Here is an 11081-nt window from a genome sequence, read left to right as displayed (position 1 = left end):
AACAAGTGAACTTCCCCTAATGTGGTGGCCTTGTGGACTGGCCAAAATGATACATGCTGGGAGACAGGTACTGTCTGTCTCTACTGCTCATGCTTCCCCTTGGCAATTGCCACCCTCCCCCCAAATGGAGACACACAGGCCCACTCTCACCTGGAAGATCCACATCCACAGATCTTTCTCATCTGCCCCTGCCCCCACCAATCCCAGGAACTAGGACAGCTACCAAGTCAGCCATAAGGCATTTTCATACAAGATGGCAGAGGAACATCTCCCTGCATCACGGGTATGGAGTGGTGCCATGTCTTACACACATTTCTACAGAGCACAGGAATGTATATATGATCCACATCATGATCCGCTTCCTGTCCCAGACCCAACTGACCAGACCCACTTTGCATCTCCTTTCCAAGTCCCAAACCAAGGCACACATTCAGAGCCATCATCTTGTGGTGAATTTCAATAGGTCCTCCATGTGCCTTTTGAAAGCATTGTTACTCTCTATGAAAAAGAAAAGCCAGAAATTGTACCTGTGGTGAGATTCTTGCAGCCTCCTTGCAACTAAGTTCTTGTCTGGCTAGGACTCATCTCTGACATCAGGACATCGCAAAGCCAAGCCTACCAGGACGTGGACTTCCATGTCAGATCAGGAAGTTGGGTGGCTAATTCAAGGCCTTCTGGAAGCAAGCTGCCATGCCTCCAGACCCTTGACCAAATACTTCAAGATACAAAGAAAGTTTACAGAGGGAGTGCTAGCAACATCACAGCCAAGTCTAGCACTGACTCTGGTGAGAGCACTAACCATGAAAAATTGTCATGGAAACTCACCTGTGGGATATTCTAAATTAAAACAAGTTATGTCCTTGCCCATCTCAAGAAATTCAGGCCCAGCCCAATGCTCCAAAAGGAAAGTGGACTTGTTGAGGGCATGGTGTTTATGCAGCCATTACTCTTAATCCTGTTTTCCCTTTTCCTGGTTCTCCAACTTTTATTTGGCAATCCACCCTAGTCCCAACACTTGCCTCAACCTTCCTTTTGTTTGAAAACCTACTTTTGGACACATTTTTGTGTGTGTTATACTGGTACTTAGTCACGATTGTGGCATTTGTAATATCCGAGCCTTACAAAGGAGCCATAAGCAATTGGCATCTCACCCTTATGATCTAGTTCCTGTTCCAGACCCGGCTGACCAGATCCACTTTCCATCTCCTCCCAGGAAATAAGGAAAGACAACATTAGGACTCACAGATTCTAATCAACTGAGAGCCAGGAGCACAAACATTTACAGTATTTGTGTACCTTTACCACACCCCACCCCACTTGTACCTGCCCCAAAGTGTGTCACACTGCACCTTCAAATCTGTGCCCACTCCTTATTATATAGGTTCACATATGTTTAAGTGGGAATTTCAAGCTCTGGGCCAGTGCTGTCCAACAGAAATTTCTGTAATTATGTTCTATATCTGCATAGTGTAGTATGTTAGCCACTAACCACATACGTAGTTACTGTGCACATGATATATGGCTGGTGCAACTAAGGAACTGAATTTTTAATTTTATTTAATTTTAATTACAGTGAAATAGCCACATATGGCTAGTGGCTAACATCTTAGATAGAGTAGCAGGTAGACCTTAGCACCAGAATATAAACCTGAGCATTTCAGAATGGTCAGAGCAGGCTCTCCAGGAGAGGGACCAGGTGACCTTGTCCCTCTGCACTGGGTGGGCCACTGCCCTCTCCAAGAGAAACCACGGCAGGATGGTCAGAGGCTGCTGTAAATGAGCTTCGAAATGAGGCAGGATCAAGATAGAACCTAATGGGGTCCTAATGGAGTATGGGATATGGAAATGAAGCAAAAGAAGAGGTAGAGATGGAGGTGGAGGAGGGAAAGGAAGAAGATACCTCCCTGTGGACTTAGTACTAACAGCAGTCCTGGCAAGCTCTAAAACCTCCATTAGAACCTTCTCCCCTTACTCCCATTATTGTAAAACTTAATGGAAGGACCACTAAATCTTCTAAAGCAAATCCCTCATTCTGCAGAGGAACAAACTGAGGCCCAGAGAGGTGACTGGGTTGTCCAGACTCACGTAGTAAATCTACAGCAGGATCAGGACTAGACCACGTCTTCCGCACTCCCAACCCCGTGGACCTTCCTCCCACCCCTAAGCAGCTCTACTACAGGAAGGCAGAGCTGCGGAATGAGAACTGCAGGTAGACAATGAGCAGGCAGAGGGAGGCCCAGAAGAGGCACCAGCGAAGGGAGAAGAAGTTGAAGCTCAAGCCCGCCTGGGCTCCCGACTTGGAGGCATCAGAGATGGTGTTCGCCTCCTCCTCCAGCAGCTTCTGGCTGGGTTTCCAGTGCACGATGCCCTCCTGGCAGGCCTCGCAGAACTCAGGGCGGTGCGGCCCACTGTCTGGGCGGCTGGCCACATGGATGCGGTACTGGCCACCATCCTCTTCGTAGCACTGCTCGCGCAGGCTGGTGATGAGGTTGTCCACCAGGCTCTCAATGTTCTCCTCCAGCATGCTTGACTCGTCCAGTCTCGCTGTGCCGCACTCGTAGCACAGCTGCTTGAAGACACGCATGCGCACCGACCCCATCCTCTGGGTGCGGTCCAGGTGCATGTGGAAGAGGATGACCACATGAGCCGACTGCCAGGTGTGCCAGCACCAGGCGCAGTGGAACCTAAGGGGAGGGGAAGGACGGATGGAGAAGGTGGACCTCCCAGGGACTGCCTGCCCTGAAGATCTCAAAAAGGAAAGGCCTTTGAGCCTGTGTCTGAAGGTGGAGGCAGAGTGTTGATGGCCCTGTGGGTTCATTAGCTACGCCTCCTTCTGCTGAGCGCCCCTGGGACACGAGCAGCATCCTCAGAGCCAGCACTGGAGCCATCTGGCAGCCAGTAGCGCTGTGGAGCCTGCCTCCTGTACACCCTCCCGCCGTCTCAGCTCCCGTCAAGCCTAATGCACTGGGGGCTTGTGCCTGGACGCTGTGCAGGGTCATTCACCCTCTCTGGGCTCTATTTCTCATCTGTGAAATGCAGTGTGATGGTGTCCAATAAGGGTCCTTCCTCTCTGACCTCCTGTGACTCTAATAAGGGGGTGCCCTGCGCTACCTGACTGATGCATCTTGCTTGCTGTGAGTAAAAGAGATGCCTGTAGCTGTCTTCCAAGCCCAAACCCTGGCACACTGTGAGTCCTCAGTAAATGTCCAAGAATAACAGAATGGACAGATGGGGGAGGATACTGGCCCCAGGAATGACTACCACGTTCAGTCCCTACACCTTAACAAAGAACACTCCCTGGTCTCCTGACAAGTCATCTCTAGATCCCACTCCAACCCTGCAGTGGGGACTAGAAAAGTGTATACTGGTTCCCATTCCCATTCTCACACACACGCACACACTTACATACACACAGGCCACTTGGTCTGACCTGGATCCCTAATGTCTCTAGCCTCGGGGAGCATGGAGGAGGTGGTCTGGGGCTCACCTAGCCCAGCCATGCTCCCTCCACCTGCCAACAGTATTTGCACACCTTCAGTGACAGAGCACTCATTACCTCCAGGGAAGTTCTTCCACCCATGAAGATGCATTCCAGCCTCTTCCAGACCTCTGTTATAGAGGCTTCCTAGGCAGTTGAGTGTCCATTGGACTGAGTCCTCATCACTGACCCTGTCTAGGTTGATTGTACAATGGCCTTGAAGGACCTCTAATGAGGAACTCAATTCAATCCAACAGACACCACTGAGCACCTACCATATGCCAAGCACCACTTGGCCAGGCTGTGGGATAGAGAGGAAGCTAAGCCAGCCCCTGCCCCTGGAGTCCTGACAGCATGAGCGCAGAATGGCCTAGGGCAGGGCTGGCAGGGCAGACTGTTCCTGAGCCAGAAGGGGGATCCCCCCGACCGTGCTGGGCCAGAGCTGTGGGGCATCTAAAGGCTTGAGGTAGAGTAAGCCTGTGCACAGAACGAGCACAAGGGCAGCAGTTCTCCAGCCTTGCCTGAGATCAGCTGAGAGTTACAGGTCACCATCCTGGGATAAGACCAGTTAAGCCCTGAGGCAAGAGGAGTTGTGAGCCCAAGCTTAGCTCCTAAACTCCTGAGCCCTGGCACCCAAGTTTCCAGGCTTTAACATCAGCCAGCTCAGGTGCTTCATGTCTTCAATCTCCTATACCTTTTAAAATCAAACCAGTCCAAATTTACTTCTCTCCATCAAGCCAGGCCTGACATCTTGAACCCAAAAATATCAGACTTGGGGGCAGGGGAGCTTAAGCAGCAGCTGGCTAGTCAACCCTTTGCTTTACCAAGATGAGACTGAGGTACAGAGGGAAAGAGAGTCATCCAGGTGCACACTGCTAGTTAGAGGCAGAGCTGGTGCCCAGCACATAACAGGTGCCCAGTAGATGCTTTGTGAGCTGATTGAATTGACATGAACCAGCCAACGTCTGACTCTCTGTCTTTTGTCACAAGATAGGTTTGTGCTAATATTTGCAGGTCGTGCTGGAAGAGGACAAATGTAAGTTCTCTAAGCACAGCCTGCCTTCTTCTGTTCCCATCCTCAGCACCATTCTGCACCACAAGAAGCTTCACACATGTTAACGTGTAGACAACTCAGGCTTTGTGTCCAAGTTTTGTCAACACCTCCAGAACACAGCCGCCTACTGGCCTCCTTTGAATCCAAGGGCACAGGAAAGAGGCTTGCACAGACCTTGCAGATGAACCTGAGGCAGTTTGGGCAGGGATTTCTGTGGTCTCAACCCCAAATCGAGGTCTAGAAGAGGGAAAGGCAGGTGGGCTTTAGATAGACCTGTCCCCTTAGCCCTCAGGATTCCTTACACTGTGGCAGATGTGCAGCTCCTATAAAATGTGAGACCCTGGGCTCTTAGGAATTATGGGAAGTGCTGTCCAAAGTTAAATCTTTCTGTCATGTGCCCAAAGATAATAGAGGCAGAGGGACTTGATTGCGCCCCTAAGGCCAACCCCCTCATTTTGAAAATATGAAAACTTAGAGCCAAAAGGGAAAGAGAGTTGCCTGAGTTCACAGAGCCAGTCAGCTGTAGAGCCAGTTTTTAACGCATAGCAAGTAGTTAATAAATGGTTTTGCATTCGAATCAAGTTGTATTAATTTACTGAATATGTCCAGGATCAGAGCACAGCCATCCCCCCTGTGAGGTTGAGGCTTTCCCCAGTGGACCCGATAGTTTCCTCCCCTCAGTTCCATCCACTCTTTAAATGTCAGAGGTTGCAGGGGCATTGAGGATAGTACAGCTCTTCATTTAATGTGGAAAACTGAGACCCAAAGATGGAACATAACTTTCCCAGAATCAGCCAGGGACTCAGTGATACAGCTAGGATTAGAACCAAGAACTCTATGACCCACCTGGTAGTTCTTTCTCTGCTCCCCAGCCTGAGCTGACACCAGAATGAGACTGACCCTAGGACCAGTCTCTCCTTGGAAGATGACCCAGGGCTGGGACCCAGGAGCTGCCTGCGGGGGCCCTCCCCACTGGCCTCTCACCTGCCCGAGGCGTGCTGCTCCAGGTACTGCTTCCAGCCTGGGGCCAGCTCGCTGGGCTTGAGGTTGGGATCCATTATGAGTTCCCAGCTGTCTGCAGGCTTTGCCACCTCCATCTTCTCATAGAAGACTTTCTTCCACTCACAAGTGGTCAAGCTGGTACTCATGGTCCTGCTGGCAAGAATGGAAGTTTGAGCTCAACCTAAGTGAGAACACAGAAAGAGCCCAGATAGGTGCAGGGTAATCTCTATGGTCTGAAAATTCTCATCAAGAGGACTAGGAAGAAGCAAGACCCAGTTACCTCCTTTGTCACCCTGGCACCTGTTGCTATGGTAGCCAGGTAGGGCCAAAGAGCCAGGGCTGGGGAGAAGGGAAGCCCCAAGGGGGAGTTCCAGGGCTCTGAGCTAGGCTTCAGAGGCAGGGCTGGGTAGTGACACTAAGTGAAGTAAGCAGAGTGGGAGGCACAGCCCCAGACCACACTCTCCCAGGCCTCCAGAGGTCTCCAGGAGGCAGGGACTGTTCTGTGGCCCTGCCTCACCCACTTGCTCTTCTAGGCATTCTCCACATTGTGTGCTATGGTAACTGACACCCCAGGGAATTAAGGGGAAACAAGGTGCGGGGAAAGGCAGAGCTTGCTGCTCCCACACCCCTAGTATGCTGTGACCACCATTTACCATGTGCCAGGCCCAAGCTGCTTGACCTGTGTGCTGGCAGATTAGAAAAGATCAGGAAACTGAGGTTTTTACAACCTCCAAGTGGGTCATCCAAGATTCAGATCCAGGCCCTCTGAAACCAGGCTTATTTGTTCATTTATTGCAGTACTATTGAGTTCCTAACAACAGGGGATGGAGAGAGAATTAATGTGTGGTCCCTTTGCTCAGGGAGGTCTCAGACCAGTTGGTGAGCTAGAATGTAATTTAATACACCATGAAAGCACAATAATAACATTTCAGATTTATAGTCATAGCATTGTTAGAGCTCTTATTCAGTTCTTGGTCCTAAGCCATGCTAAGGCTGTTGCTGGAGGAATGAGTTTGTTCTGAGCTGCAGGCTCCTCCTGCCTCAGCTGCAGCAGGGTATCCACAGCTCCCTAATGCCCAATTTAAATACTTGAGAGAATAGAGAGGAATTTGACATCAAATTTGCATAATCCAGGTGGAGACACAGTCACTTTGAGGGAGGCATGGAAAAGACCAGGCAATGCAGCTGCTTACCCAGCTCTGCCCCAACTTCTGTGTGGCCTCTCTAGCTGTAATCATCTTACGGTTCTTTAACCTGGCAGTCTGGATTCCCTAGACATGAGAGTGAAGAGCATGAAGAATAGAAAAGGATTGCTAGGAATCAAAAAATTTTGGTGTTGAGTTCCAGATTTGGCACTTGCCTCCAAATGGTTTTCATTTGGTTTTCATTTCATTGGTTGTCAGGGACAAAACCAATGGATTCTATCCTGGAGTGAGGAAGTATTCCTCCACTAGCTTTGTGTAAAGACCTCAGGAAGGACAAAAATATGTCACAGAGTCATTTACTGACAGCTCCAAAAGACATCCTTTATTTTTAAAAATCTGACTTCTTCATTGAGCTCTCCATTTCTTAACCAAAATCTCTTGACCTGGAATTAAGATAACTGAAACCTAGAAATGGGGAACTACTTGCCCAAGGCCCCCAGACTGGGTTGCCTGCACCTCTCCGGGGACTCTCTCAGACTCGGCTACCAGAACAGGTGAGATTGGGGGACCTAAGAGTTCCCAGGAATTAAATAAAGCTGAGAAGAGGTTATAGCCTGGCCTAGAGCCATGTTCCAGGAATGAACCTCTGAAAAATATTGTACCATTGTTCCCGGAAAAAATGGCAATGAAGGAAAAACTAAAAGAGAGTAAGAATTGCCAGGGTTTACCTGCTTGGTTTTTTTTTTTTTTTTTTTTTCCTCTCTCAAATGATGCAATCCCCTTAGGCCTAGTATCAGGTTTAATTTGTCATAGGAGCCCTCTAAGCACAGACCAATATAACTCATCTTTCTGTATTGCAGTGCTGTTTATGCTCAAGAAAATGCTTTCTGGTAATACAGCCAATGAGCACAATTACTACTTCAGTTTTTTACGAAGGGCACTGTGTTGCTCCAGGACCACAATTTAAGAGCTCTGTAATGCATAAATGCTTACATCTGTGGCCACATAATACACTGGAAGTTTCAGTATACATTTTTTTTTATCTAGGTAGTGCTTTCAAAAATAAAGAATTTATATTCCTTTATAAAATAATACTGTGCACCTGTATTCTGCAAACAAAGTTGGCAAGGAGGATAAGGGGTAGATAAAAGAGCCACTCCTCCTCTCCAATTGGAGTGCAGATTAATAAATACTTTTGTGAAATATTTATTACTCAAATTTTACTTATTGCAGTAATACAAGAATCATCAATGTAGAGCCTAAAATGACAAAGTAGGAAAGAGTTGAGAAGGCGGGTACATCAAAATCACCTGGGTGCTTTTGAAAACTACCTGTACTTCTACCTCAGAGATTTCAGTACGTGTTCTTGAGGAGACATATCTGCCCTCCACCCACCCTAGTCCCCTGAAGAATCCCTGCATTGCCAGCAAGTGTTACTGATGGGAATATGTCATCCCATAGGCTACTGGAGGCCAAAAACGAAAAACAGAAAAAAACATTGATTAAAATGAGTTAGTGGTTCATAATATGTACTTACCAAGAAACAAATCCAAGGGAAATGCAAGCTATGTCCTGTCTTGCTCTGTGTATCCCCCATTCAAAGAACCATAGAGGGTGCTACAGGGCAAATCCAAGGTCCCCTGGGGAATCTTTTTTAAGAGCTATTAGGAAGCCCTCTCCAACCCCAGCAGGCAGCCATTGCAGGCAGCAAGGTCCATATTGTTTTGTACATCTGGATCACACAGAAAGTTGAGACCTAAGAAAAATGGGAGAACCAGATTATGAAGAATTTTTTAATGTCATCTAAAAGTTAAGACTTTTTCTTAGAGGGGATGTAAAATCACTAAATTATTTTAAGCCTGAACTAGGTGATCAGATTTGCATATTGATATTGGACCATTTACTTGCATTGCTCTCTCTCCTTTTTCCAGTAAATTGGCTGGTGCCTAAAAATGCTGTTCCCACAACACACTAGCCTTAGGCTCTGATGTGTCTGGCTCCTTGCAAGTCCTTCTGCAGAAGGTGTGGGAAGAACCTTCTCTCTGTTATTGAAAAGTTTTCTCCATAGAAAGTGTCCTTTTGTACATTTCTAATTGAGACCTACTGGATTAAGCGTCATGAGAAAATGGAGAAATAAACACTTTACAATGTTTATATTGGAAAGCAATTAATACTTAGGTTTGGAATATTAAAGTTTTGAATGAGTTTATATCATTGGTAAAGCTTCTATGAATCATCTTCCCGAACAAATGTTCATGTGAGCAAGAAATGGCTACACTGATGCTTATAAGTCTGCATTTGTATATCAGCATTTGTCAAATGAACTCAGACACATATAGGATATATCTACCAAATTTGCCTTAAATCTCTCACCTAGCTTTTTTTTTATGATATAGGAAGGCAGGAAAATCTTAATGTGGATTTATGATGGTAGGTATAGAAAAGAGGAACTTTAAAAATAACTTACAGTGGAGAATAAATGCTGGGATATTAAAGCAGAAACTGCAGGTGCAAGAGCCATGAGAGTTACTTAATCTGTGTCATGCCCTGAAAGGCAGCTGAGCAAATTCCAGGGTGAGGAAACTGTAAGATTCAGTCCAGAATGGTTTCAATGTCCAAAGGGACCTACTGATGGAAACTGGTCAGAGTACAACACCAAACTCATGGGTCGCTGCAGTTTCCACATGGGAGTCCAGGAGACTATGATGCAAGAAATAGCAGAGGCTGCAACCTGGCTTCGAGCTACCAGGAACTGGGCAAGGAAACAGCAGACTCTTCCCCCAACTTAAATACTAGTTGGGGGTGGGGAGGGAGGACTCTCAATATACCTCAATTACAATAAAAGTTAATAATGATAGAATACTCACTATGCACTATGGGTTTTTCTAATTATTTTACATATATTGATTCATTTAAGCACACAGGAGCCCTATGAGCTAGAGTCTGTAATTATAGTCCCCATTTTACATATGAGGAAACTGAGACTCAGAAAGGTTAAATAATTTACTGGAGGTCATATAGTTAATAAGTGACAATTCCAAGAATGTGGACTCACACAATCTGGCTCACTGACTATGTGACTATCCATTAAGCTCGTCCCCAGGCCCAGTTTATTTTTTTGTTTGTTTTTGTTTTTGAGACAGAGTCTCACTCTGTTGCCCAGGCTAGAGTGCTGTGGCATCAGCCTAGCTCACAGCAACCTCAAACTTAAGCAATCCTTCTGCCTCAGCCTCCCGAGTAGCTAGGACTACAGGCATGCGCCACCATACAAGGTTAATTTTTTTTTCTGTATATATTTTTAGTTGGCCAGATAATATCTTTCTATTTTTTAGTAGAGACAGGGTCTCACTCTTGCTCAGGCTGGTCTCGAACTCCTGAACTCCAGTGATCCTCCCGCCTTGGCCTCCCAGAGCGCTAGGATTACAGGCGTGAGCCACCGCGCCTGACCCCTAGGCACAGTTTTAAAGGTATAAACTCATCATAAAATTTCAAAGAACTCAAAAACATATTAACCACTAAATGAAAGTTTCAAATTCTCTTCACCCCGCATCTTCCTGTCCTTGATTTTTTTAAGTTATTATTAATAAAAATTTATAATTTATTTGATTAACTCATATATTTGATTTTCTGAAGGATCATAATGTTTTATAATATCTACAATATTTAAAAAGATTATGTAGCATTAATATTTTTCCAGCTTGGTCCATAATGGTTTACGAGATGCAGATCTGAACCCCGTTTGTGAGCCTGTGTCCACGAGTGCCTCTGTCTGCAAGCAGCATCTGCACCCCTGCTTCCAATTCTCAGTGTGGCGTGCGGGTCCCACTGCATAGGCAGTGCCTTGGGATGTTATTAAAATACCGTCTCTGTGTGAAAAACTATTATCCAAAGAGGGAGGAAACTTCATTAAAAGTTCAAAAAGTTGTTAACGTGTGATGGGAGGACATGCAGGGTCAGCCCATGTGTGATGGGTAATTTTATGTGCCAGCTTGACTTGGCCATGGGATATCCAAATATCTGCTTAAACACCATTTCTCGGTGTGTGTGTGAGGGTGTTTCTGGGAGAAATTGTTATTTGAATTAGCCAAGTGAGTAAACAGATGGCTCCCCCAATCTGCATGCATGTCATCCCACCCACTGGGAGCCTGAATAGAACAAAGGCAACGGAGGAAGTTTGAATTCACTCTCTGTCTGACTTTTGGGCTGGTACATTTACCTTATCTTGCCCTGGGCTCCTGGTTCTCAGGCCTTCAGACACACACACACACACACACACACACACAACTCACCTGTCGGTTCTGTTTCTCTGGAGAGCCATGAAAACCGTATGATATACATGGTTCTCCATTTATAATCTAAATATATGGAGAATCATATGTATTTATACACACACACACACATA

The 11081-nt window shown here is 46.4% G+C and overlaps 1 protein-coding gene across 1 annotated transcript; it reads right to left on the bottom strand.

Annotated features, from left to right (window-relative positions):
- Window positions 1–2173: 2173 nt before the first annotated feature.
- Window positions 2174–5781, bottom strand: RTP2 (receptor transporter protein 2). The gene is made up of 2 exons (XM_069472793.1): window positions 5517–5781; window positions 2174–2684 (listed from the first exon to the last, which is right to left on the bottom strand). The coding sequence occupies exons 1-2, from the start codon at window positions 5678–5680 to the stop codon at window positions 2174–2176; spliced, it is 675 nt and encodes a 224-aa protein (XP_069328894.1). The 5' UTR covers window positions 5681–5781.
- Window positions 5782–11081: the final 5300 nt, after the last annotated feature.

The sequence above is a fragment of the Eulemur rufifrons genome, chromosome 7, assembly GCF_041146395.1.
Source record: "Eulemur rufifrons isolate Redbay chromosome 7, OSU_ERuf_1, whole genome shotgun sequence".
Taxonomy (NCBI): domain Eukaryota; kingdom Metazoa; phylum Chordata; class Mammalia; order Primates; family Lemuridae; genus Eulemur; species Eulemur rufifrons.
Note: the sequence above shows the minus strand (reverse complement) of the source record. Positions and strands in the feature narration are given on the sequence as shown.

Bases quoted from the DNA above. Each gene is read 5' to 3' on its own strand.
- RTP2 (XM_069472793.1), bottom strand. From the start codon at position 5,680: ATGAGTACCAGCTTGACCACTTGTGAGTGGAAGAAAGTCTTCTATGAG. The intron at 2,685-5,516 runs GTGAGAGGCCAG...CCCTCCCCTTAG, and splicing joins GAGCAGCACGCCTCGGGCAG to GTTCCACTGCGCCTGGTGCT.